Raw genomic sequence first — 25,249 nt, forward strand, 5'->3', positions numbered from 1 at the left:
ATACCTCCACCTCTCCAGGATGTAAACATTTTTATATATGCTCTTACGCTCTTAAGCTTTTGCACCCTGGCTGAAGTGGTCTCTCCTGGAAATGTGATTTTTGACAGTTCCTTGTCGGCTTGACTTTTCACCCTGTATTCTTGTTGGTGGGATGGGTTGGCTTGTTAGCTGTTGGCTGTTTTGAATTGTGGTTTAAAAATTAGATTTGAATGTAGAGGAAAGAAAAAGATTTGGTGTTTATGTTTAATCAATAACCCTGTCAAATCCATCTATTTGCGGCAGGGTAAACAAAACAGACCTTAATTTCCTTAAACCAAACCTTAATTTCCTCAAATTAAGGGCATCTGTAAACTAATATGAAAAATCATATCCAAGATCAAAATATATTAATATACCAGAGTACATCAGGAGTCTTAAGGTGCAAACTAGCTGCTCTGCTTACATGCAGACTCACATGCTGGCTTCTCTTGCCATGCGATTAGTGTGTTTGCTGTAATTGCTGTTGCTGGTAAAAATGAGACAGCTTTGTGCAACTTATTTGGAAATTGCCAACAGATGTTTCAAAACATTACAGGGAATGACTCATCCTTTTCAGCTCAGGGAACTGTTTGCTTCTGTGACAAGAACAAAACCTTTTTCTTTTCGCTTTGTAATTCTGAGTAGCTGCAGTCATGTCCGGTCCTCTGGGCTCTGTGGCTAACGCTGAGATCACAAAAAGCACGACAGAAAACGAAAGGAAACAAGTGCATGACTAAAAATGGCTTTTTCAAGCACCACGATTCATCGCAATTACTGGCAAATTCTGCTATAACGCACACCCTTGATGCAGGCTTGTAATTCGTTTCTGTGTTTTGTGTTACAGCTCAGTACAAGACTCTGTGTCCTGGAGGGGAAGGCTTCAGACCAAACCCCATCACTGTCATCTTGGAAGGTTGTAGCAACATGCTATTATGCCTTTTTTTGTTTTTGAGGTCGCCCCTGGGTATACTTACAGAAACACCAGCCCACAATGGTGCTGAGTTTTCCCTTTCTCTCTCCCACAGACATCGATGAGTGTCAGGAATTGCCCGGCTTATGCCAGGGAGGACGGTGCATCAACACATTTGGTAGTTTCCACTGTGAATGTTCAAGAGGCTTTGCCCTCAACCTGGACACCAGAGTTTGTGAAGGTATTAAGCACACACATGCACAAATGAACAAACAGGTGACCCATCCGTCTCCAGCTCTGGCCCTGGGACATTTCACTGGGGAGGAAATTGAGTCCAGCCGTGGAGATGTTCTTTCAGTGACACATGGAGAGAGAAAGAGAGAGAAAGAAGCACTGGGAGCAAAAAGGCAAAGAAAATATTGGACCCTGTTGTCCCATAGACAACACTGCAGCTCAATAAGTGTCTGCTCTAGTTCCCGTTTGTTGCTAACCCAGCAAAGCTCAGCCAGAATGATGAGACAGCTGAGAGCGCTAACTGTGTCCAGAAGAGCAAGGCTCTGATGTGGTCAACTCTTTCCTTGGGGAAGTACGCAGTGTCCCCTGTAGGCACGCCAGTGATGACGGAGAGAGGAACGAAAGGCGATGAAATAGAAGGCTGTTTAAAAAAGAGAAAAGGGAACAGAGAAAGGAGGAGAGCAGGAGGCTTAATGGGTTGACAGTGACATTTTAACTCAGCCGAAAGCGTGTAATAGACACGCCGGTCCACCGTGCACATTTCACGCTTTGCCCCCCCCCCCCCCGTGAAATGCACACACATGCAGTAAGTTGCAGTAACAGCAGAGGGGGATATTTTATTTCAAGCCAACATGAAAATAATCATGGGAAAGTGTTTAATTAGTGTGTTTTTGTTGACCTGAAGTACAAAAGTCTAGCACTGCAAGTCCTCCTTGTTTGTGGTCAATGAACTGTTCAGCTATGAGCTGGGCTCATAGGCATGCTCATGGCTTTTTAGGAGTAATGCTGATAAAGAATTTAATATATTTAAAGGCGTGGACCAAAATATGTTTCATAGAAGTAGCTGGCACCTTTACTGAAGGAATGTTTTTTCCCCCGTGCTGCTCTCTCTGTGTACAGATGTCAATGAGTGTGAACGGCCAGGCATCTGTGGCCCCGGCCAGTGCTACAACACCATCGGGAACTACACCTGCATCTGCCCTGTGGATTACATGCAGGTCAACGGAGGGAACAACTGCATGGGTAGGTAGGCTTGCTGGGTTTTCACGATTGTCGCTGTCGTATTTAGGGTTACCTGCAACTCTGCATTTCTCACAAACGCACCACACACAGACATGAGGAAGAGCTACTGCTACAGGAACTTTTACTCTGACAACGGAACGTGCGACGGCGAGCTAAACTTCAACATGACCAAAAAGATGTGCTGCTGCTCCTACAACATCGGCCGTGCGTGGAACAAACCCTGCGAACAGTGCCCCGTGCCCAGCAGCGGTGAGGTCTAGAACAGTAGAGTAAATACGTAGTATATACCAGCACGCGGAAGTGGCGATGAACTCGTATAAACTCGTGCCTCCTGTCCATTCAGATGAGTTTGCGATCCTGTGTGGCAGCGAGAGACCGGGATATTACATCGACATCACCACTGGACAGATTATTGGTAAAGATTTTCACACTGAAACGCTTACGCGATGAGGAGGAACGCTTCTCTTTTCTCACGCCGCCGTTGGTCTCTCGTTCATTTGACAGACATCGACGAGTGCAGGGAAATTCCGGGAATCTGTGAGAATGGAGTGTGCATCAACATGATCGGCAGCTTCAGGTGCGAGTGCCCCATTGGCTTCATCTACAACGACAAGCTGCTGATTTGTGAAGGTGACGTTTGCAGTCTGCTGTAGAATCCCTGTGTTTTACTTTGGTCTTTTTATATTTATGCCTGCTGTATGAACATCTCTGTCCCTCTTGTTGTCAGATATTGATGAGTGTCAGAATGGACCGGTGTGCCAGCAAAATGCAGACTGTCTGAACTTGCCAGGAAGCTACCGATGCGAGTGTAAAGCTGGGTACCGCTTCACTCCCACTGGGCAATGTCTTGGTAAGGATGTGCTGGTTATTAGCTAAAAATGTTTGTGGTATCAGCGGCACTCGAATTACACTGCAGTTGTATAATCAGCCTCCAGTTTAGTCGTCTCCTGTAATGGCATAAAATGGAGACAAAATTAGTGGACAGATGGATAGAATGATAGAAAACATTAGCCAAAAAAGAGCAGCCAGAAATCCCTCTGTCATTCCCTTGAGAAAGATGCTAACTTCACAGGGTCTTTCTGTGGCCTCACGCTAACGCTGTCTCACTTCTTCCAGCTTTATCAAATGCGGTTATGCGAAACTCTTTGAAGTGCACATTCTGGCCAGTTATTTGCCAGAGATAAAGCACACAAAGAGGCAGCCTGAGACTGAATTCTTCATGGTGGGCTTGTTATTAAGGAGGAGAGAATGTGAAGCAGGTGTTGAGCTGCTGAACATGTGCTACAGCATATCTAAATCATGTTGCTGTCAGTCTGGAGAGTCCTAAACGATAAGTGAATGTTATGCCGGCATCCTGCTTTTCATGCAAGTCCTAACACCCAGACACGCTCAGGCTGCACTTGATGATGTTACACTGGCCTCATGCAGTCTAATTATTGAGTTATAGTGCAAAAGAATGTTTGGTCAGTTTCATGTATTATGAAGAAATATATGAATTTTAGTAACTGTTTGAGGATAAAATATCTAAATACTATTTGAATATGGATTCAAAGTGTGACATTTGTTTTTCTCTTTTGTCTCAGACCGTAACGAGTGCGACGAGAACCCCGGTATATGCAATCCAGGCCATTGCATTGACACACTGGGGAGCTATCGCTGCGTCTGCCCCAATGGCTTCAAAGCAACTCGGGACCTGTCGATGTGTGTCGGTAAGCGGTGCTACTTCCCATCAGTCTCACCGGTGTTCCTCTGCCAGGTGATAAAACTGTGACGCTGCTCTCTGGTTTCAGACGTGGACGAGTGTGAGAGACAGCCCTGTGGAAACGGGACCTGCAAGAACACCGTAGGCTCCTACAACTGTCTCTGCTATCCTGGCTTTCAAAACTCGCACAACAGCGACTGCATAGGTGCGTGTGTGGACGTGAGTAAAGAAAAAGTGAAAAAGAAGAAGAGCCATAGCATCTGTGTTAACTGTTGTGTTGCCTGTGTGCCGAGCAGATGTCGATGAGTGTGCGACGCAGAGGGGCTTGTGTCGAAACGGGCAGTGTGTCAACACAGTGGGCACATTCCTCTGTGTGTGCAATGATGGCTATGAGCTCACTTTAGACGGCAGACTGTGTGGAGGTAAGGAAATGCTGTTTGTCCTTTTTTGATATTGATCTAATTATGATATAGATATGTTCTATAATATGTACATTTATATCATCCCTTTTCTTCAGATATTAATGAATGTGCAGTGAATCCAGGCACATGTGGTGCAGGAACTTGCCTGAATTTGGATGGTTCTTACAGGTGTATCTGCCCACCTGGCTACCACCTTCATGAGGAAACCTGTGAAGGTAGAGCGTCATAAATCCCATTCATTCCGTGTTGTGGTTAAAAAAAAAACTGAGAGGTGAAAAACAAGAATTACTGAAGCAAAAAAAATGCACATAGAGGTGAATTTCTGCTAACATCTAACTTAGACTAGCTTAGATCAGCTCTACTGGAGTGCACCAGAGGAGGGGAAGCTTCGTCAGACCCCCTTTTTCTTCCTTTCACATGTGAGAATAAGGCTGAGCCAAAAAACATGGATTGTTTGTATAGCGGGGCTGATGAGGAGATATTCCGGAGACTTCAATACATTCCTGCTTTGTGCTGAGTTCCTAGACGAAGGGAGGAACAGCTATGAATTCTCAGCATCAGAAGCAGCCACAGCAGCTGGTTATTGTGATAAGTGAACATGTAACAGTGAGGCAACTGCCTTCGTGCAATTATTCACGTGCGAGATTACACTGACATTTAGATGTGCAGTGACATACTGGAAACTGGAATGCTTCTAATGGTTTAAACAACTGGAAATGTCATTTAATGAGGTTCACAATGTTGTTTCTCTCTTTTATGTCAGACACCGATGAGTGCGCCCAGTCACCTGAGATCTGTCAGTATGGAACCTGCTCTAACACTCAAGGAAGCTTCACCTGCTTGTGCCCTGAAGGCTTCCAGCTCTCTGCGTCTGGACGGAGATGTATAGGTAACTGTGTGTGCACGTGTGGGAGTGAGAAGGATGGGAAAAGAAGCTATGAAATTATAGCATGCGTTTGCTTTTACAGTGAAAAGTGAGCACTAGTGGAGACTAAGCAGCAGCCAGTGGTGTCCGGCTTTTCCTGCTCTTTCATGATAGCACACTGTGTTCCAGCTGGTTCTGCTGCTGCTGCCTCAACAAGGCCAAGGGTGGCTCTGAACAGATCACTTTTCCATTTCCTCACTTGTGTGTGTGTGTGTGTTTATACAGTATATGTGTGTATTTTGGATTGGGTGGGGGTGCGCTGAGTCCTCTGCTAGGGAGTTCCCTCTCCAAACACTGAAGTGATGACATCACCAGAAGCGTTCGACTGAAGGTTAGGGGATAAACAGGAGGAGTTTGGTGGAAAGTGAGTAACACTGGCAGTAAATTAGTTTGTGGTTTGTGTGTATTACTGAGAAAACACTGATGATGGTGAGATTTCCAAAATGCACGTATAGTTTCTATAGCTGCATAACCCAAAACAGCCCTTTAACACATTGAGGAATAACATTGTTTTATTTTAGATTATACTCTTCATAATTTAGCAGACTGGAATAGATGTACATATTTAGATTTGACCGCAAAGCCTAAATTTATTTGTGCTAACCGCTCTCCTCCGTGACATCTGTATTTTACATGAATGCTACAATAATGAATGAAGACGTAGTTCTCGGCCACAAAAGGGATTATGGCATTATGCAATATAGTGTTAAAGCAGCACAAGTTAAGAAGAGTTATGTAGCCTGCGTATGCAATAGCAGAGAGAGTACTGACGGGGACAAGAACGAGTAGAAAGTTAAATCTAAAAACAAGTTTAAAATCCTTCTACTCACATCCAAAAACTTTCCTTTTTGATAAAGCTTTTAGGGTCAGGTGACCCTGAACTAGCTCCCTTTGATAGGCTGCAGTCGGCCTAGGTTGCTGGGGGGCTTCCCGTGATGCACCGAGTGTTTCTTTTTCACTCACTATTTGTTTTCAAACTCCGCTTTGACTTCAATAATTATTTGTTATTAATCTCTAGCTCTCTTCCACAGTGTGTCTTTTTCCTGGCTCCCTCCCCTCACCCTAACCCATCGTGGCAGATGGCTGCCCCTCCCTGATCCTGGTTCTGTCGGGAGGTTTCTTCCTGTCAAAAGGAGTTTCTCTTTCCCACTGTTGCCAAGGGGGTCGTCTGATTGTTTGGGTTTTCTCTGTATTATTTTAGCGATTATCTTGCAGCATAGAGCGACTTGAGGTGACTGTTGTTGTGATTTTGTGCATCGCTGATGGTCACTGAGGTTCTTTGACATCAATGATTTATTAGTGATCACTGTCACTGTGCTCTGTGCAGTTCTAAATTTAATCTGTATGTATAATCATTTGTGACAGATATTGTGACAGCATAGGTGCCACAGTGATGCTTTTGATGTCATTCCCATTGGCGTCTATTGATTGCCTGGAAACAGGGAAAGAAAATGAGGCCACCCATCAAAACAAACTCAGCTTCAGCACTGCAGTTAGTAACATTCCCAGAAATGAGCCTCACAAGTTTAAAGTGGCTTGAAAGAACAAATGTCGAGATAGTGTGAAGGATATCAGTAGTTTCTCTATTAGCAGGATGTTTGTTTAACATTCTTTGGTAACAGAATCATTCACAAAATGCAGATATGCGGTGAAGAAAGAGGCTGTGAATTTCATGTTTTTTCTGGCGTCGCAATAATCGATACTGGTAGGAAAACAGAAAGAGAGAATAGGAGGGTGATGACACGCATGATTAGTCCTTGGATGGAACCATTTCAGTGATTAGGGGAGTTGCATTTGCAGTATTTGGTATGTGTCTTAACCACTTGGCCACCAGCGCTCGCCAATTAATGATACGTTTTAAATTATAATGCTTCAGTGGTTTTGCAAATGAACATAATTATAACTATTAAATATTTGTCACCACACTTCAGATCGTTGTCCCTGCTGTCATTGTTAGCCAAGAGTTGATTCATTTAAAAGCTTTTTTTTTTTTATCAGGCGACTCTCTTGTTTATTTAGAAAATTTCTTTATTTCACAATTTTCCTTTTATAAAATGCAAAATATGAAGGAGATATGCACTTGGAGATTCCAATGCACCCGTGCATATGTGTACATATACTTGCAAGGGGCTGTGCACAGAGCTCCATCAATCTCTTTCGCAGAGAGGCTGACAAATCCGTTTCATGGAGGAAAGTAATGTGACACTCTTTGACATTCTCCTCACAGCACCAGGTGTTCATGTATGTGATCTTTGCTCCTGAGCCAGGTGTGTGAGTGATCTATGGTGGTCAGAAAGCTTATTTGTGTTGAGTTCACTGAAGGCCATTGTTAGCAGGAGAGCGAAACCATATGCTTCCTATTACAAGTAAGGGGCTGCTTAGTCCTGGAGTAACCAGACACACACAGATTGGTGAGTGGAAATAATTATGCAACTTCAGTCTGTACAATTAAAAAATGGTTGAAAACAAGAACACTTTTTCTCATATCGAGGTCCTGTTTTGTACACTGACGTAATAATCAAGTCGCAGGTACAAGCACTACGTAAGACTTTACAGCTTTTACATTGTGGCCGCAGAATACATAATACTACAGCTGTTTCTAATTCTGAACCTTTAACATGGTTGTTGTTTAGGGGCCCGAAATGAAGCTTCCTTCTTTTTCATTTTCTTCTTCGTATTTTTCATGTAAAAACGTAGGATTCTGCCACACTGATTAGGAATAGTTTCTTCATTCTTTTGTGTTAGTTTCATGTCTTGCCCTTGAGCACTCTGGCACCACCAATTGCTCAAGCTCAGACCATTTATGCGCGTAACTTTTGAACCTCATGACTGATTGTTTTCCAAACTTTTCCCGAAATGTCACGGATGATTTTCGGACTAAGCCTGCTCATTATTCATTCATGTGGATTTTTGATTCTCAAGCTCTTTTGTCTGTTACAGCCAATTGTTTGTGGCAAAGCTTCCAGAAAATGAAAGGAGACTGAAACCAACAACAGAAACAAACAATCAGGAAGATGGTGATCACAGTGATTAACTTGCCATAACGACTCAAGACCCCAGTTTGAGAAAGCACGAAAAAATTTGAGTTGTTTGAAAAAACAGAGTTTTGTCATATTTGCCTTAATCAAATAATCTTTGTGCCTGGGAATCTTCTTCTTCAGGCTGAGGCTATAGTGAACCAACCAGCTATGGATTTACTGATTTATTGAATTATTCAGAGGCAACAAACTTTTCTTACAATCTTTACGGTTGTCAAATAGTTTCTCGAGTTATCTGAAAGGTTTTAGATTTTCAGAACCAGTTGTCCTCTGCCAAAACAAGCCAGACAGGATCCTGACTTGATATAGATTATCTTGACGACATTGCGCTTCTAGATATTTCATCCATCTGTTTATCACCATTCACTGTTCTTGCCTTCTCTATGTGTGTTATCCCATAGATGTCCGTGTGAACTACTGCTATACCAAGTTTGAAAATGGGCGCTGTCAGGCTCCAAAACCTCAAAACACTACCAAGGAAGTGTGCTGTTGCATCGGCATGCCAGGTCAAGGCTGGGGAGACCCCTGTGAAATCTGCCCCATCAAAGGACAGGGTGTGTATTCTACACATAAAACAGACACTGCTGCGCAAAACACATAGATGTGAGAAACCGCTCATATTCATGTAAGCTCATGATCAAAACGTTTGATGACTTTTGACATCTGACGGTTCCAGAGGGGTATCGCGATCTCTGCCCTAACGAGGGATATCAACGTGGGCCAGATGAACATCCAAAAGGTAAATAGGCTGATAATAAATCTGCATTTTTCAATATCTCTGTTATGGTTGTGGCATTTAATTTCAATCTGTGTTGACATTTCTGATTGTAGATATTGATGAATGCATCAATAATCCTTGTGTTAATGGCCAGTGCATTAACACGGACGGCTCTTTCCGCTGTGAATGTCCCATGGGATACCGCCTTGACATTAGTGGAGTCAGATGTGAAGGTCAGTCAGGTCATTTTCTTTTTTCTTATCCTCCTGATTGCTCTTTTAGTCATTCTGAGTCGCTTTTTTCGTTTTTTTTCTTCAACACAGACACTAATGAGTGCGACATTGGAAATCCCTGTGGAAACGGCACATGCACTAATGTTATTGGGGGATTTGAGTGTGCGTGCGATGACGGCTTTGAGCCTGGGCCAATGATGACCTGCGAAGGTATCCGAAGCTGTATCTGAGCCCCCGTTTAGGTCATGGGTGTCTTAATGTGTAACTTGTGGTTTTTCTGTTTCCGGTCCAGACATCAACGAGTGCGCCCAGAATCCTCTGCTGTGCGCCTTCCGCTGTGTTAATGTAGTGGGTTCGTACGAGTGTAAATGCCCAACAGGCTACGTGCTGCGGGAGGACAGGAGGATGTGTAAAGGTATAACAGTAAAATGACTCACCCGTGTAGTCAGAGTTCGCAGGTCCATTAACGGGAAAGCTCTGGTAGAAATTCTCACAAAAAGCCATGCCAGCACCTTCCATAAAGTTACATAACGCACTCTCGCACTGTTTCTGTGAGATCCTCAAGGGTTCTCTGTCTGGGATGAACTTAAATCACTCTGACAACTGTAACCCACCGAGTCTCTGTTTACACCTCTGATCTCTCATATACCTCGCACGCCATAGCAACAGTTGTATTTGGAGGGAAGTGGTGAGTCAGGAGGAACATGTCAGTGTCTATAACGTCACTGTTTACATTACAGCTCCAAACAGACCACCAACTACCCCACTACAACCCTGTTATCAATCCAGAGCTCAGTGTTGGATTTAGTGGTTAGATTAAACTCTGGCATACTTTGTCTGAGTGTCTGTGTTACGTTACCTGTTGCACAGGCATGAATGCACGTGGGCTTCTTGAGGCTTTTGCATCCACTTACTCTTACTATGGTGTTTGTCTTCCAGACCAAGATGAGTGTGCAGATGGTATAGATGACTGTGACAGCAGAGGCATGACCTGCAAGAACCTGATTGGTACATATATATGTATCTGTGCACCTGGATACACACGGCTGCCCAGTGGAGAGGGCTGCATGGGTAATTATCATGGTGTCGTAGGTGGTTTTACCTTGAGTACATTTAATATAGTATGCCTCTTTACACTGTGTGTCTGTCTGCTTTAGATCTGAATGAGTGCACGGCCAAACCGGGTATCTGTAAGAACGGCCGTTGTGAGAACACTGTCGGAAGTTACCGATGCAGATGTGACCAAGGATTCATTCCCAACCCCACTCAGACAGAATGTATTGGTATGTACACTGTCATCACTTTAAAAAGGCTGTAAGGTTATCATCAGAAGAGAACCCCTTTATCTTTAATTTGCTGCCAGATAGATGAGATTAGGAGTACATAATTAAAACAAGTGTTTGCAGTGTCTAGCCACAGAGACAGTAATTGATTAAAAATCATCCATGCTACTTAATAGTTTAACAATATAAATAATTTAGACATTAATGTGCTGTATGTGTTTTGGAAGAACAGATGCTGAAGCTGAATTTAATGCTTCCATGGGAATTGAACTTTACCATGATGGTATCCAAATCTTCCTAAAATAAACAAGGGTCTGTTACTATCAGCAGAGGAGGAAGCAAGGAAATACTGCTCAAAGCCTTTCCTCCTAGTCTAAATATATAGTATAGCTCTGGATAGCTGTTATGTGTTGAGCATGGTGAGAAAACCTCCAGTGGGACTTTGTAACTGTATGGCTATCTTCCTCCTTACAGACAGTAGTGATATAGCAGTGTGGCTTATCTATTTATGTCTGCTGTGTGAGGCCAGGCCCTGTCTGGGTGGTTTGGTCTGCTTGCTGTTATTGTCTCGCTCTCACGATCCTTTCTGTGTGTGTGTCTCTCTCACCCTGCAGATAACCGTGAAGGCGTCTGCTTCACCGAGGTTCTGACCACTCTGTGTCAGATGACTTCTACTAACAGGGTCCCAGTGACCAAGTCGGAGTGTTGCTGTGATGGGGGCAGAGGATGGGGTAACAACTGTGAGCTCTGTCCCCTGCCAGGGACGACCCAGTACAAGAAGATGTGTCCTCTGGGACCTGGGTACACCACTGATGGAAGAGGTAGCTTAATGAGTATTTAGTAATCCACATTTACCTTCTACAATTCAGAAGCGTTGAGCTGGAAGTCACCGGATTTGGATGACACTGTGAAGTTATTAGCTAGTTCTAACTAGCTTTTCTAGCAAGGTTCATCGACTGTAAACAGACACAGACACCTTCTAATTAGCGCTTAAAATGCTCAATTTTCACTCACCAAAGCTGAAGCACTAACTTCTAGGACACTTTGTGCAGTTAGCCAAACAATAAACAATCATCATTTGAAAGATAGTTGAATTAAAAAAAAAAAACATCCAAAAGGTAAAACATCAACACAGCTGTATAGCCCATCTGTTCCTCGTGCTATATAGTTATCACTTTACTGGCACCAAATATCTGTATTTTTATTAAAATATGAAGACACTGATTTGATGTCCTTCTGAAAATGAACCAATTTTTGTGGTGAAGAAGATCAGGGTAATGTAATCAGAGATATTTAACTACACAACACACACTGCGGTGAATAAACACACTATTGTGCCATTTTTTCCTTCAGTTACCAAGGAGATTGGTGATTTTTTTTTTTAAATATTACTCTGTGGTTTATAGTTACTCTGTGATTTCCACATTGAAAACCACAAACATGGTTCGGCGTTTAAGTGACTATAATTAGCTGAGGTGAAGCCTAGCAGAAAGCTTCCGCTTACAGCAGTTTATGTTGGCAACCACCTATCAGTCACAATGGACATGGGCTTAATAAAGCTTAACTTTGAGTCTTAATACAATCTAAACAAGTAGATTATCACTAAATTCACACCCCATTCAGTGAGCACAGAGTAGAAAATTATCTATGACAGATTCTTTTTTTTGTACCAGGTGCTAAGTGTGTGTGTGTGTGTGTGTGTGTGTGTGTGTGTGTGTGTGTGTGTGTGTGTGTGTGTGTGTGTTTTCCCCCAATTCTAATTTTAGGCATTTTAACACAAGACAAAGGGGACTGACTCCATTTTGCAGCCTCAAATGGTCTAACAGAGAAACTTTTTGACACTTTGACTCAGTTTTTCAGTCCAGAGAAAATAGTGATCAAACATCAATCGATGAAAATAAATACTATGTATCTTTTTATCTGCTTTTGCATTAAGTATCCCTGTTGGTGTGAGTATATGCCAGCAGGCAGTTCCTCCCTCGCTGAACTCCCTTGACATTACAAGGCACAAAAGCAGCATTATTTTAATCATTCCCTATATGTCTGTATTTGGTCAATACAGATAACAATGACAAGGTCAGTGATCATTGTTTCTAAGTTATAAGGCTTTCTGTCAATTTTCAACCAGTAAATTGTGAACTTGGCCTTGACGACCTTGGTGGTTGTAAGCCAAATTTTAATAGACTGTTAACATGATCCCATTCTACACTCCTACAAGTTTTATCAGAAGTCATTCAAAACTTTTCAAGCTATCGTGTTTACAGACATAAAAAATTACACACACGCACTCAAACTAGAGATGGCACAATACCACTTTTTTTATGTCCGATACCGATACCGATATCATAAATTTGGATATCTGCCGGTACCGATATGAATAGTGTGTTTTTTAATCAATAAAACTGTTTTTTTTTAATATATTGCTGCATTTTGTGTAAGTTCATACTCAAGTTTAAATAAACAACAACACTAAAGCTATTCTGTTATACCTGTATGTAAAAATACACTGCACCCAAAATATTTCATAGTTCAGCAATACTGAACAATCTAATAAACTTAAACCTACTTTATCCTCCCTATTCTGGTGTTTTAAATAGTACTTAGCAGAAATATTAAGCAACCTAACTAATAGGGTTGTAAACTCCCAACAAAAAAAAAATAGGGAACCACCCCCCACGTCATGATGCTTAATCGGCGTAATCAGCTTTAATTTGATGCAGTGTGGTAAAAAAATGCACAGAAATAAATTTATTTTCAAGAATAATTAAATAGATTCAACATCTTTCTTCAACAGAACTGCAGACTGCACAGATGGTACCTTCCCAAAGGAAAAAGTAGTATAGCTTACTAGGGTATATTAGACTTAACAGTTACTATATACAGTAATGGACTTCTATACATTTTACTTCAGATTAAAACTTTGGGTGTAAGATTCAGATAATTATTTATTAAAAGCTAGACATTTAAAATGAGAATAAGAAAAAAAAGTATGTCTTTGTGCCCCCTTTTCCCTGTTCATGCCCTATCGGCCCCCCTGGTTAAACTTTGCTAGATCCGCCCCTGCACAGTTACCAGCCGTCAGCTACGTAGAAAAAGATCCTGGTGTAGAAAGTAATATTAAATAAATTCTAACAACAGCTTATCAAGGTTAAACGTGCTGCTGTTGCTCAGCCGCTGGTTTCCTCTTTCTGGCACGAAGTGGGCGATGAACGAACAAGAGAGACGGACTGGCGACAGAAAAGCCGATCAGCTGATCATTAATCAGTTTCACGATTGAAGTAGCAACAGGAGAGGGAGGGAGAGAGAAGAGGCAGTCGCTCCATATATCGGTTGTTAAGCTTAACGCTGGAATGCTTTACAAACATTCAGAGATGAACTTACACACTTGCTTTACTTCTCTCTGGGATCACTTCCTTGGAGATGAAATGCTAGTTTGGTAGCGAGGCTACAAATACACACAGCCGCTCTATCACGTGAGCACACTGCTCCGACGTGCTACGGTTATGAGCCGAGTTACGCCATGTCGCAAGTTTTGTGAGGTGCTTTTTTTTTTTATATTTAATGGATCAGATTACAATTTTTATTTCTCGCCAATATCCGATCCAGTAATTTACGTCAGTATCGGACCGATACCGATATGTAATATCGGATTGGTCCATCTCTAACTCAAACGCTGCAAAATAGTGCAAAAAACACAATACGGGACACAATACGATGAGTTGAGGCCCTAAAAATGGGGCCAGTGATTAATTTTTCTAAAACTGCCATTGCGTGTATGTAAACCAGAAACCAGACAATTATGAGTAGTGAAGGTTAAATAATATAAGATGGTTGTTGTTATCTGTGTTGACATCACTTGCAAAGCATTAACTTTTTTTCTGGTTAACAAAATTTGTAAGATCAGTGATTTTATACCCGAAATACATTTTTTAATTGATGGTGCATAAAAGAACGCATAACAGATATTTCCTCCAACTTTTGTGGAACTATTCGGTCTTTTGATATGTAATTATTGTCAAAATCTGAAAGAAACCAAATCTTGAACTAACTTGAAGTAAGCTGGCGTTTCTCATTTCTGTCCAGATATCGATGAGTGCCGTGTGATGGGGAACTTGTGCAGGAATGGTCAGTGTATCAACAGTCTGGGCTCCTACAGTTGCATCTGCAAACCTGGCTACACTGCTGACATCACTGGCACGCAGTGTGTGGGTAAGGCTTAAATTCACCTCCAGTGTTTACACAGAATTGAAACCTCTCGTTCTCATTCCTGCTGTCTAGTAAAGAACCCAAACTATGTGGGTGGACTTCCCACACCACTCCTATGAAAAATGCAGCTCGGGTCTGTCTTTCTCATGATCTCTGTTTATGGAATTTCTGGCTACAGGATCTGTTTCTTTATTTTGAATCATTCTGCCTCTCCCTCTAGATGTGGATGAGTGCATACAGGCACCAAAGCCTTGTAACTTTATCTGTAAGAACACGGAGGGAGGGTACCTCTGTTCCTGCCCCCGAGGATACATCCTTCAGGAGGATGGAAAGAGCTGCAGAGGTAACTTGCACAAGCACCAAAAGAAGCCCGCAATTAAGCCCAATGGTTGTCACATCACTTGAGTTCAGCGATTTTCATGCTTGATTTAGTTTCCAGGTTGGAGCTGCTACATTCTGCGTTCTGCTTGCTGTCCTAAGATGCTCAATTTTAAATGCTCACTGCAAGTGTGCCCTTTGCCTTTGACACAGTGCATCTCTCTGTATCTGTGTTTATCAGGCGTGTTTATACGCCTAAACAAATAGTGCTCATAGTGTTCTTTATTTACCATAGTTTTAGCTTCCCCCTCTACAGTACCCCTCTATGTTTCCGGTGTCTAGTTCATTTGTAGGTCAGTGACTGTAGAAGGACTGGAATTTGCTTGAAAAAGAGCAGTCCACATACAGTAGAGCAAGTAGTAGTCTTAGATGACTGCGACCCCTGTATCTTAACTATGAAGTATGAAATAGGTTCAGTTGGGAAATTCATTCTTTATGTTGTTCTTGTTTACAGATCTGGATGAGTGTTCGACCAAACAGCACAACTGTCAGTTCTTATGCGTCAACACCATCGGTGGCTTCACCTGCAAATGTCCTGCTGGCTTCACCCAGCATCACACTGCCTGCATTGGTAAAAACACATATACAGTCTACACAGTCGTATACAACATCCGGTGATTTTTTCCCTTTAAATTCTGAATTGTCTTTAATCAAACTGCCTGTGTAGTCTGAATAGGATTTCACACAGACTGTTGGTCTTTTCAAAGAAGAATTTTTTAAAGTGTCATCCTGCCCAGCTCATAATAGACACGGGAAGCACTGTTTTGTCTATTTCTTTATATACCCATTAAATGTTAATGGACTCTGGCGGATATCACACTGATCTTATTAGGCCGGTCTGGTTTGTAGTCATGGCAGCTTAACAATGCTTGTTATGGAACATTGCAGTAGATCGCCATGACAACTCCAAGCCTTTTTTCCAGACCATAAAACGGCACCCGAGACCTCACATCAAATCAGTGTCAGGGAATCCTCGGGTTTGGCTTTTTTTAGAGTGTAACCCAAATGGCACACAGCAGGTGTGGATGTGCTGTTAGTCTACGAGCAATGAGCTGGGAAAAACATGACTGTGACGTAAAGCTGTTGTTCCAGTCATACTATGATCGCTGTTTGCCAATATTTAAGAGAAAGTGGTACAAAATGAACCTCTGAGTCATAGGAGGATAGTGTCATTTGGCTGTAGATTCCAAATATGCTTCAAAGTTGACCTAAATTGTTTTTCCTTATTTCAGTCATATGTGTGATTCACTAAGGTGGATGCTCATCAAACAAGCTGTTCAGTGGGGAAAGTAGTGGCCGTTTCCAGACATATTATAGATGCTACTCTTCTTCTCTCCCCAGCACATCTATTTTGTGCATGTCCAGCGCCATCATTTTTTTTGTTCTTCAACTCTGCTAGACTAGCTTGTGTCATTTCACGTGTCGACACAATCTTTGTTTTAAATGACCCCTCTTTCAATCAAGCCATTTTGATCCTTTCCCTTTAAGCCATCTTTCCTGTAATTGGCTGCCCCTCATAAACAGTGGGTGGGTGTGTCTGCTATAATCACCAACCAAATTAAGAATATCCAATGTCCTTGACATCTTACAGAAACAAGAGTAAATAAAACAGTTTGAGCATTTACTAACATGCGGTTTGCTTGTACATGCACAGATTTTATTATGTGAATCTCTACCCGTGTTTAGCATGAATCCACAACTGTAATACTTTACATCCACTGACACCAGTAAGGAAAATCATAACGTGTCCACTTTAAATCAGCTTTGGAACCCATAGTTGGGTTGCCTGGGGACAAAGTAGACTATCCTGCTATGCTTTAGCATTATGTCCCACGCACTGATTGTTTCTTCAAATGGAAAGCTAAACTGCAAACGTGTTAGCAGTCTTTCTAAATCTCAACCAACTGTGAAAAATAACAACACATTTAAAAGCTGAGATTTAGAGATTACTCTGTTTCCCAGCATGAACTTCAACGTTGTGTTCAGATTTACACAGATTCCAATCACAACAATCAAACCTGTTTCTCAAACACCCACTTCTACATTTTTTCCCCCGAAAACTCTTGTTAACGAGCGCTGGCTTTTCTTTTATTCCCAAGGTCAAGAATTCAAATTTAAATATTTGTTTTTGCCACTTCTGATCTGATCTTCGTTCAGCTGATTAGGGATTTTATTCTTGAACCCCTTTCAGACATCAAGACAGTTTGTACCAAGAGTTTACAGTAACCTGACCTATTTTTAGAGGCCGGTGCCAACTGTGAATGAATTTTTATTGACTCAGCAAGTCCAAATCAGGGTAATGAGCCTTTATGCCATGTTTCCAGTTTTACCCTTGTCTGAACCTTCCCTTTTTGTCCATGCAGACAACAATGAATGCGCAACAGACCCCAATCTGTGCGGCTCCAGTGGCGTCTGCCAGAACACGCCAGGCAGCTTCAATTGCGATTGCCAGCGGGGATTCTCATTAGATCCTAGCGGACAAACCTGCGAAGGTCTAAAAACAATTTGTTCCAACCCAGCATCAGCTGATTAATCACAGGAAAAGACTCTGAGTAATTTTGTGTTGTGTGTGTGTGTGCGTTTGACAGATATGGATGAGTGTGACGGCAATCACAGATGCCAGCATGGCTGTCAGAACTTAGTAGGTGGATACAGGTGCAGCTGTCCCCAAGGCTACCTGCAGCACTATCAGTGGAATCAGTGTGTTGGTAAGTTATACCGCTGTCCTCTTTGACAGCAAATATAACAATTCTTTCATTTTGGAACATCCTCATGAATTGGTTGCTAAAATATCAACCATATAGCCTTGAAGTTCTCCAATAGAGTCTATTTTATTAGAAAATCTTCTCAATTTATTGTGTTAGTGCTAATGAACGATTGAAGTAGGTAAAAAATCAAATAAAAGGTAGGGTAACATCAAAAATGCATTTGGTATGTAAAATAAGTAGGAATAGCTAAGTTATCGAGAAAGCAATTATATGTACTGTGTGTGTCCTGATGTGTGCACCGCCGAATAAACAAGTGGTGGTTAGTTAAATCTCTTTTTAGTTTGAATGTCTGCACATATTTACGACATTCATTGCAGGCTTTCCCAGTATTGTTTGTCTCTTTTAACTGGAATGACCCCATGTTTGTTTACTTCCCGTCAACTTCCTGTGACCCAGATGAGAACGAGTGCCTGAACAGCCAGATCTGCGGGGGAGCGTCGTGCCACAACACCCTGGGGAGTTTCCGTTGCCTTTGCCCCACCGGCTTTAACTACGAGCAGACCAGCGGAGGCTGCACGGACATCAACGAGTGCTCCACGAGCCAGAACCCATGCAAGTTTGGCTGTTCAAACACGGATGGAGGCTACTTATGTGGATGTCCACCTGGGTACTTCCGTGCAGGACAAGGGTAAGTAAACGAGCGAATGCGGTGGTAACGTTTCCTCTGTGTTTATAGGTTACTGATGGCTTTACTTTTGCTTTCAGACACTGCGTCACAGGTTTGGGCTTCACAAGTCCTGGACAGGGAAGTGAAATGGAGGATAATTCCCTCTCACCCGAGGCCTGCTACGAATGTAAAATCAATGGCTATCCCAAGAAGGGACGCAAACGTCGCAGCATTAACTCAACACAGGAAAATCCTCTGGAAGACATGCAGGTATGTATGAAGCCCACTGTCCCCTGTATTTTTTTAAGAGAAATTGAAGGTTTTGAAAAGTTGATGGATTCTATAAGAGACACTACGTTTATATTTCACTACTTTAAGTCTTAATAAAATAAATAAATGAAGGTCCCTGATTTCTTACAAAGAGTTTTCCCCTCTATAGCAGGGAAAGGCCTTGTAACAGAAATGGGACCAAAACCTTCATGTAAAAAAAGGAACAACTTTGTGAAAATCAGTATTAAATGACAGATCTACCAACTGATTACAAGTCTTTTTTTTTTCATAATGTCTCCAGCGTCTAGTCAGACTTTAATTAACACTGATTCACAGATTCACTCTGCTGTGTTTGCACACGACTTTACTATTGGACATCTTTAGCCTCTAAACTCAGCCAGACCACATTTTCTCTTTGCAGCTAACTGAGACAGAGGCGGTCAGCCTGGCCAGTGTGGACATCGAAGACACTCTCCAGTTCCACCTGAACATCAGTGACCTGAGTAACCGCGACCACATCCTCGAGTTTACCCCGGCCTTAAGCACACTGAGCGACCATGTGCGTTACAGCATCGACTACGGGAATGAGGAAGGCTACTTTAAAATCAACCAGAGGGAGGGTGTCAGCTACCTGCACTTGAGCAAGAAGAAGGGCCTCGTGCCAGGCGCATACTACCTTCAGATCAGCAGTATGCCCCTCTACAGGAAGAAGGAGCTGGCTGAGCTGGAGGACCAACATGATAAAGACTACCTCACAGGACAGCTGGGAGACATACTGAAGATGAGGGTGCAGATCATGCTCCATTAACCATCACAAGACTGAGAGAGGCGGATGTTGCCAGCAGCTGCTAATCCAGTGTCAAGCTCACAGTCCCTCCTGAAAAAGGCCAAACATTTCTGACTCTGGTTCAGCAGCTAAGGGTTAACGTCTACTCACTCTAAGGGCTCGCCACCAAAGAGACAAGACGGGGGTGGGGGGGATGGACTGTTCTGTGTCATTTGATCACCAAAGATGATTCTGCATATCATAGGTACAATTTCTGTGGAAAGTATCCACCGAAGGTGTGAAAGATTCCAGTCGAAATAAAAAGCATATCACCCCGACACACCACTCCAGCTGCGTTTAAAGCACTAGAGGGTGTGGATAGGGTTTGTAATTGTATGGTTTAATCTTGTATAATGATATGTGGAATCGGATGCCGCATTGAAGGGCTTGTGGACTGCAGAAAGCTCTAAGGGCCAAGTTTGTTTGTTTTCTTAGAACTCAGCTTAAGTGGCGGGGGGATAAAAAGAAAGAGGCGAGTCCCAATAGTCTGAAATAAATTCATTTCCTCCCCTCAGGTAAATGACTATCAAACCTGGATACACACATTTCTTTGTTTCCCCAAATAAGGCTTAGGAGAGGAGAGGAATCCATTGTGGACTATTGAGATGTAGCTATGTCGGAGGTTGAACAACTCCTACCGCGTATTTTTGAACTATGCTTTTCCATTTTCCTACTGACTAGAATAATTCATATTTACTGGTGCTAGCAACACATCCACATAGACTTTTGAATGCACTCAGTAGTGAACAAGGCACAATCCCATTGGCCTTTCTGAAGGTTTCGTGTCTTTGCAACAGTAACAGCTAGCTTCATAGCCTGCCTGCTCTCCTCTATACTACATGTAAATTGTGTTTATACTGTAATAATCAATGCCACTTTTAATCTATGAAGCTTTTGTAAACTAGAGGAAGTCCCTGGAATAGAGGGGAAGGGGTTGTAATGGTGCTTATAATGACCAACTACTTCCTTTGTAAACTGTGTATACATACAGACACACACACAAACGCACACACAAAACACATTGATGATGCCAAACCTGGGCCTTCATGATTATGCACTGAGGTCTTCATGGCCACATATTCTCTCACAAGTCAAAATCAGTGCTGCATTGCAATGGACCAGCCTGACACCAGTCTGTGTTCCATGTACACATCAGTGAGGGTTTAGATGTAAATTCACAATAAAAACATTTTTGGAGTACATGTACTCACTGCTGTGTTTCCCCCCCTTTATCTGATTTGTATTACCATTGTAACCAAGTTGAGCAGGCACCTATATGTCCTCTTTCTGCACACGTCTGTATTAAGTAAAGGGAAGTTACCAAGTCTCTGGCGGATGAAATAGAGCAGATTACATTCTTGTGTATGACTGCCCCCATGTGGCCATATGGAAGAATAGCTTTGTTGAGAATTTATAACTTTAGTGAACTTTTACTAGGAACGCATGGTTTTAAGTCCCAGCAAAACTCTAGACTCAAATATAAAACAAAACTTTATTTCTTATTTTATCAAAGTTAAGACTAACATATTTTAAAAACACATGAGGGTTTCAGTTGGTTCCAGTTGATCCAAAACCTCCAGCGCCACGGTCTGTTTCATCGAGTGTCTAAAACAGAAAAGATAAATAAATAAAGGCAAACACTTGGATTTAAAGACTAAAACTAATCTGAAGAAATACACAAGAAAACAAATGCATTATTAAACCTTTATTATTTCTACATAGTTTTCTTTTTCCTACTCTGAACACAAAGCGACTTCTTTAAGCAACCTTAAAGAAGACTAATTTTCTGGTTCTGAAACTCAGAGGATGAGATTCAGCTTTATGACAATTTCTGTGTCACTTGTAGTGCTGTTCACGTTCATTTTGTTTCACAGACATAAGCCTAGACATCTTTAAGTAGAATAGCCTATAATAATTCAAGAGCAACCAAAAATGGCAGCTTCTAATAGCCACACAGCTGAAGCTTCGCATCTTTTCATGACCATCTATGTTGCACCGGTTTTAATTAGATCTACCCAATAAACTCAACTTTGAATTTACCTCTTGCTCCACCAGATCTGGGTAGCAGATCTTCTCACACACCAGCTGAGCAACTCTGTCGCCCTTTTTCACTGTAAGGTTAAAAGGAAGCAGATGAGATAACCTTTAAATCTGACTGATCGATAAAAGTATTCATATCAAGCGTTTATGTGTATACTTTCATTATTAAGCTCCAATAGGCTGAAAAGTGTCAACAGTAAAAATATTATTTATTTTTTGTCTTAAATGAAATATAAGCAATATATGTGAAGCTCAATTTATCATTCTCAGATCACTTTTAGACCTTTTTTTGGTCTTCAAAGTGAAGCCAATAGCTTAAATAGTCTTTCACACAAATACCAATAATTTTTTTTTTTTTAAATCACAAATTTTACTGATAAATAATAGCTGATAATTGCATCATTCTTTTAAAGTATCCAAGTCTACTTTCGTACCATACTGCATCTATATTAAGCGGAGCGCATGGATATCATCCCCTAATCTGATTACTTTCATTGGTTACTGTGGTTATGAAAGACTGACAATATACATTATTGTCACCATAACTCACCTTCAAACGTCTCTTTGCCAAAGTTGAACAGCACAACACCAACATTTCCTCTGTAGTCCTCATCTACAACTCCAGCTGAGGAGAACATGCGACACATAACACAAATTAAAATGTCATGTCTGTACACTACTGGGGTTAACTTGCAATGATTAGGTCAGATAGCTAGCTAGCTCACCACCAACATCAATGAAGTGTTTTGCTGCCAGTCCAGATCTTGGTGCTGGGGAGGGAAAAACCACAAAAAGACAGTTACAGGCGACCTGGTGTTTTACAACTGGTGCACAAACAGGAAAGACTAACACGAGTTCACACAACAGATAACTCAAATAAAATAAAATTAAAAAACCCCAAAAACAAATAAAAATTGAATAGCAGAGAGACACTCACCAACTCTCCCATAGTAGCCATGTGGAACTGCTATCTGAATGTCTGTCTTTACAATGGCCTTATCCATAGGAGGAATGGAGTAATTATACGCACTGTTAAGTAAAGACAGTAAAGGTAAGCGTATCTGCATTTTTAAAATAATACTTTAAGTTAAAGGTACAATCAGACTTAAATATACATGCACACACATCAACAGTCACAAATTAGGCATCTAGTGAACCTAACCTAACAATTTCAGTTTAAAGAGTTACTAACCTGTAGAGGTCATAACCTGCTGCTTTAGCTGAGCCTCTGGTCGGGGTCGTAGCATGTTCAGAAAGTTTTGCAAATTTGAGGACAGGTCTTTCCTCTGCAGGGTTTGTTTCTGTCTTTGTTCTCTTTGATGGAGAAACTGCAGAAGCATCTGTAACTTCTAGGACGGGCATGTTGGCAAAGTATGCACAATTAAAAACCTACAGTACAATAAAAAATTAAAACCTACTAAAAACTAAGTAATTGATAATTAAAGGACGACACTACAAACTTCCACCAACAATCTGCTTCAGTGTGTTCCCGGGTCTGCGAGATTATTTGTATGAGATTCCCGCGTTCAGTCAAAGTAGTTAACGTGAGTTTTCTCGCGAGAGTTACTAATATAAATATTTCGAACTTCCGGTGGAAAAATATATCAGCCTACAAAAACAAAAAGGAAATCGTTGACATAAGCCTTATACATTATATATCCGAACAAAGCAGAATGACTGTTTCGCTTACGTGGTTCGAACACGACAAACAAGAAAGAAAAGAACATGACCAAACCAAAGCAGACAGTTACAAAACGCTAGGCAGGCTAGCAAAGCTAATGCCACTAAGCACTTCCTGGCGTGTCGGTCATGGTGGTGTTATCGCTCGTAATTTCTTGCTTGCCTTTATTTTTAGTTGTCATTTGAAAGTGCAGTTCTTTCCCCAAGAAACGCGGAGCAGCGTTAAAAACCCGCGAGCATAGTTGAAAGTCCTTCAGCAGTATTCGGGCCATACTGTTAATAATTTCGTTTTGCAGGTTTCTCAGGTTCACGAACGCCGCACTCCCCCCCGTGTCTCGGAGCAGCTCTAAGCTTCAGCAGCGTATAAAGTACGCAAACGATTTGATAGGCTAGAACCAAGAAACGAAACACGATTTATATACTCTTCGTCGTATCGACTCGCAACCCAGTTCTGGTTGATAGGGTATGTTTTTCAGCTTTTATGCTCCTTATATCTGGAACAAACTCCCAGAAAGCCTCAGATCAGCTGAAACACTCAGTTTATTTAAATCCAGGTTGAAGACTCACCTGTTCTCAGCTGCATTTGAATAAAGCACCAAATCCACACTTTAAGCTTAAATTTCAAAACTTACATTTAACTACTGATTTTATCTACTGTTCTGATTTTATCTGTTTTGATTTTATATACTGTTGTTTGTTTGTTTGTTTGTTTGTTAATTAGTTAGTTAGTTTATTTGCTTGTTTTAATCAATTTTAAATCATGCTTTTTATTTGTTCTTGTTTCTAATGTCTCTGTAAAGCACTTTGAATCACCTTGTTGTTGAATTGTGCTATACAAATAAACTTGCCTTGCCTTGCCTTGCCTATGTTTTTAAATATAAATTTAATTTGCTGTCACAGCAGCTGGGCTAGTTCAAATCGTGGCATCAGCACCGAGATTTGGCATTATCCCCAAACGCTGCTGCATCATACCCAAAATGCTGTGCAGTCATCTCCAAAGAGCAGGACATCTCCTACTCCATATGCCACAGCATGACCCCTACATGCCGTCATAGCATCTGAACGTGCTGGTATCACGATTTAAATCAGAATCAAAATATTTTATTAATCGCCAAGGAAATAATGTCGTTACATTTGCTGTAAGACAATAACAGTAACAAACTGAACTAAATTTAATAATGTAAAAAGAGCATGTGCAAAAGAGTCTAACTATTGCACTGTGTAGTGTGCATTAGATGGGCAGGATTACTGTGGCCCCTAGAGAGTTTGTACATGCTTTGTCTCTAGGGGCCACCGTACAGGATTGATTTCTTGCATCGTTCTTTGGTGCATTTGGGTAATTTCAGTCTTTCACTGAATATTCTCCTGTGACTGGCCAGCATGTCATGGCGAAGGTGGGAGGTATTATCCACCATTGTCCTTATCTTGGACAACACCCGCCTCTCTGACACCACCTTAAGGGAGTCCAGCTCCATCCTCACAACACTACTGGCGTTTCGGATCAGTTTTATTGAGTCGATTGGCATCTGCGACTGACCACAATAGCAGGGTGGTATTGACCACAATAGCATAGAGGATGGTACTGACCACAACAGACTCGTAAAAAATCCTGAGCATTGTCTGACAGATTTTAAATGATATGGTATGATCACCTTAATTCGTCAACACAGCCTGAATTCTTCAGGCATTTTGAAGCTGTTTTTTGGAAACAGCTTCGCTCTGTTCTCTGGCAAGATGATTCCGTGCTACTTAAGTAAAGTTAAGGTCCAGGATCTGGTGAGGCCAATCCATGACTAGTGGTGCTGTTTTTCTATCTAGGTATGCTTTTACTGGATTGGCCATGTGTTTGGGATCTATTTAAAAATTAAGCTATTGGCAATCAGATGCTTTCCAGATAGTAGCTCAAAATCTGATTTTTCTTGGTTCTTGAGTGTATTGATTTTGACAGGATCCCATATATCACAGGCT

General features: G+C 41.6%; 2 protein-coding genes across 3 annotated transcripts in view; one reads left to right on the forward strand and one right to left on the reverse strand.

Annotated features, from left to right (window-relative positions):
• fbn1 (fibrillin 1) overlaps positions 1-20,018 on the forward strand; it is a 73,277-nt gene extending 53,259 nt beyond the window's left edge. For both annotated transcript variants that reach the window (XM_080884234.1, XM_080884235.1), the window contains exons 40-67: positions 863-931; positions 1,044-1,169; positions 2,063-2,185; positions 2,276-2,434; positions 2,529-2,600; positions 2,690-2,815; positions 2,913-3,035; positions 3,769-3,894; positions 3,976-4,092; positions 4,184-4,309; positions 4,405-4,524; positions 5,073-5,198; positions 8,674-8,826; positions 8,949-9,011; positions 9,104-9,223; positions 9,314-9,433; positions 9,516-9,638; positions 10,163-10,294; positions 10,381-10,506; positions 11,121-11,327; positions 14,590-14,715; positions 14,933-15,055; positions 15,545-15,661; positions 17,454-17,582; positions 17,679-17,798; positions 18,255-18,486; positions 18,564-18,735; positions 19,157-20,018. In XM_080884234.1, the coding sequence (XP_080740360.1) occupies positions 863-931; positions 1,044-1,169; positions 2,063-2,185; positions 2,276-2,434; positions 2,529-2,600; positions 2,690-2,815; positions 2,913-3,035; positions 3,769-3,894; positions 3,976-4,092; positions 4,184-4,309; positions 4,405-4,524; positions 5,073-5,198; positions 8,674-8,826; positions 8,949-9,011; positions 9,104-9,223; positions 9,314-9,433; positions 9,516-9,638; positions 10,163-10,294; positions 10,381-10,506; positions 11,121-11,327; positions 14,590-14,715; positions 14,933-15,055; positions 15,545-15,661; positions 17,454-17,582; positions 17,679-17,798; positions 18,255-18,486; positions 18,564-18,735; positions 19,157-19,543 (3,863 nt within the window). In that variant the 3' untranslated portion in view covers positions 19,544-20,018. The remainder of the gene's footprint in view (positions 1-862; positions 932-1,043; positions 1,170-2,062; positions 2,186-2,275; positions 2,435-2,528; positions 2,601-2,689; positions 2,816-2,912; positions 3,036-3,768; positions 3,895-3,975; positions 4,093-4,183; positions 4,310-4,404; positions 4,525-5,072; positions 5,199-8,673; positions 8,827-8,948; positions 9,012-9,103; positions 9,224-9,313; positions 9,434-9,515; positions 9,639-10,162; positions 10,295-10,380; positions 10,507-11,120; positions 11,328-14,589; positions 14,716-14,932; positions 15,056-15,544; positions 15,662-17,453; positions 17,583-17,678; positions 17,799-18,254; positions 18,487-18,563; positions 18,736-19,156) is intronic.
• Positions 20,019-21,034: 1,016 nt separating this feature from the next.
• dut (deoxyuridine triphosphatase) lies at positions 21,035-23,225 on the reverse strand. The gene is made up of 6 exons (XM_080884236.1): positions 22,794-23,225; positions 22,539-22,630; positions 22,327-22,371; positions 22,152-22,226; positions 21,602-21,672; positions 21,035-21,166 (listed from the first exon to the last, which is right to left on the reverse strand). Exons 1-6 carry the CDS (start codon positions 22,961-22,963, stop codon positions 21,110-21,112), a joined length of 510 nt encoding a protein of 169 aa, XP_080740362.1. The 5' UTR covers positions 22,964-23,225; the 3' UTR covers positions 21,035-21,109.
• Between the last annotated feature and the right edge of the window lie 2,024 nt (positions 23,226-25,249).

The sequence above is a fragment of the Rhamphochromis sp. 'chilingali' genome (assembly GCF_963969265.1).
Source record: "Rhamphochromis sp. 'chilingali' genome assembly, chromosome: 6".
NCBI lineage: Eukaryota > Metazoa > Chordata > Actinopteri > Cichliformes > Cichlidae > Rhamphochromis > Rhamphochromis sp. 'chilingali'.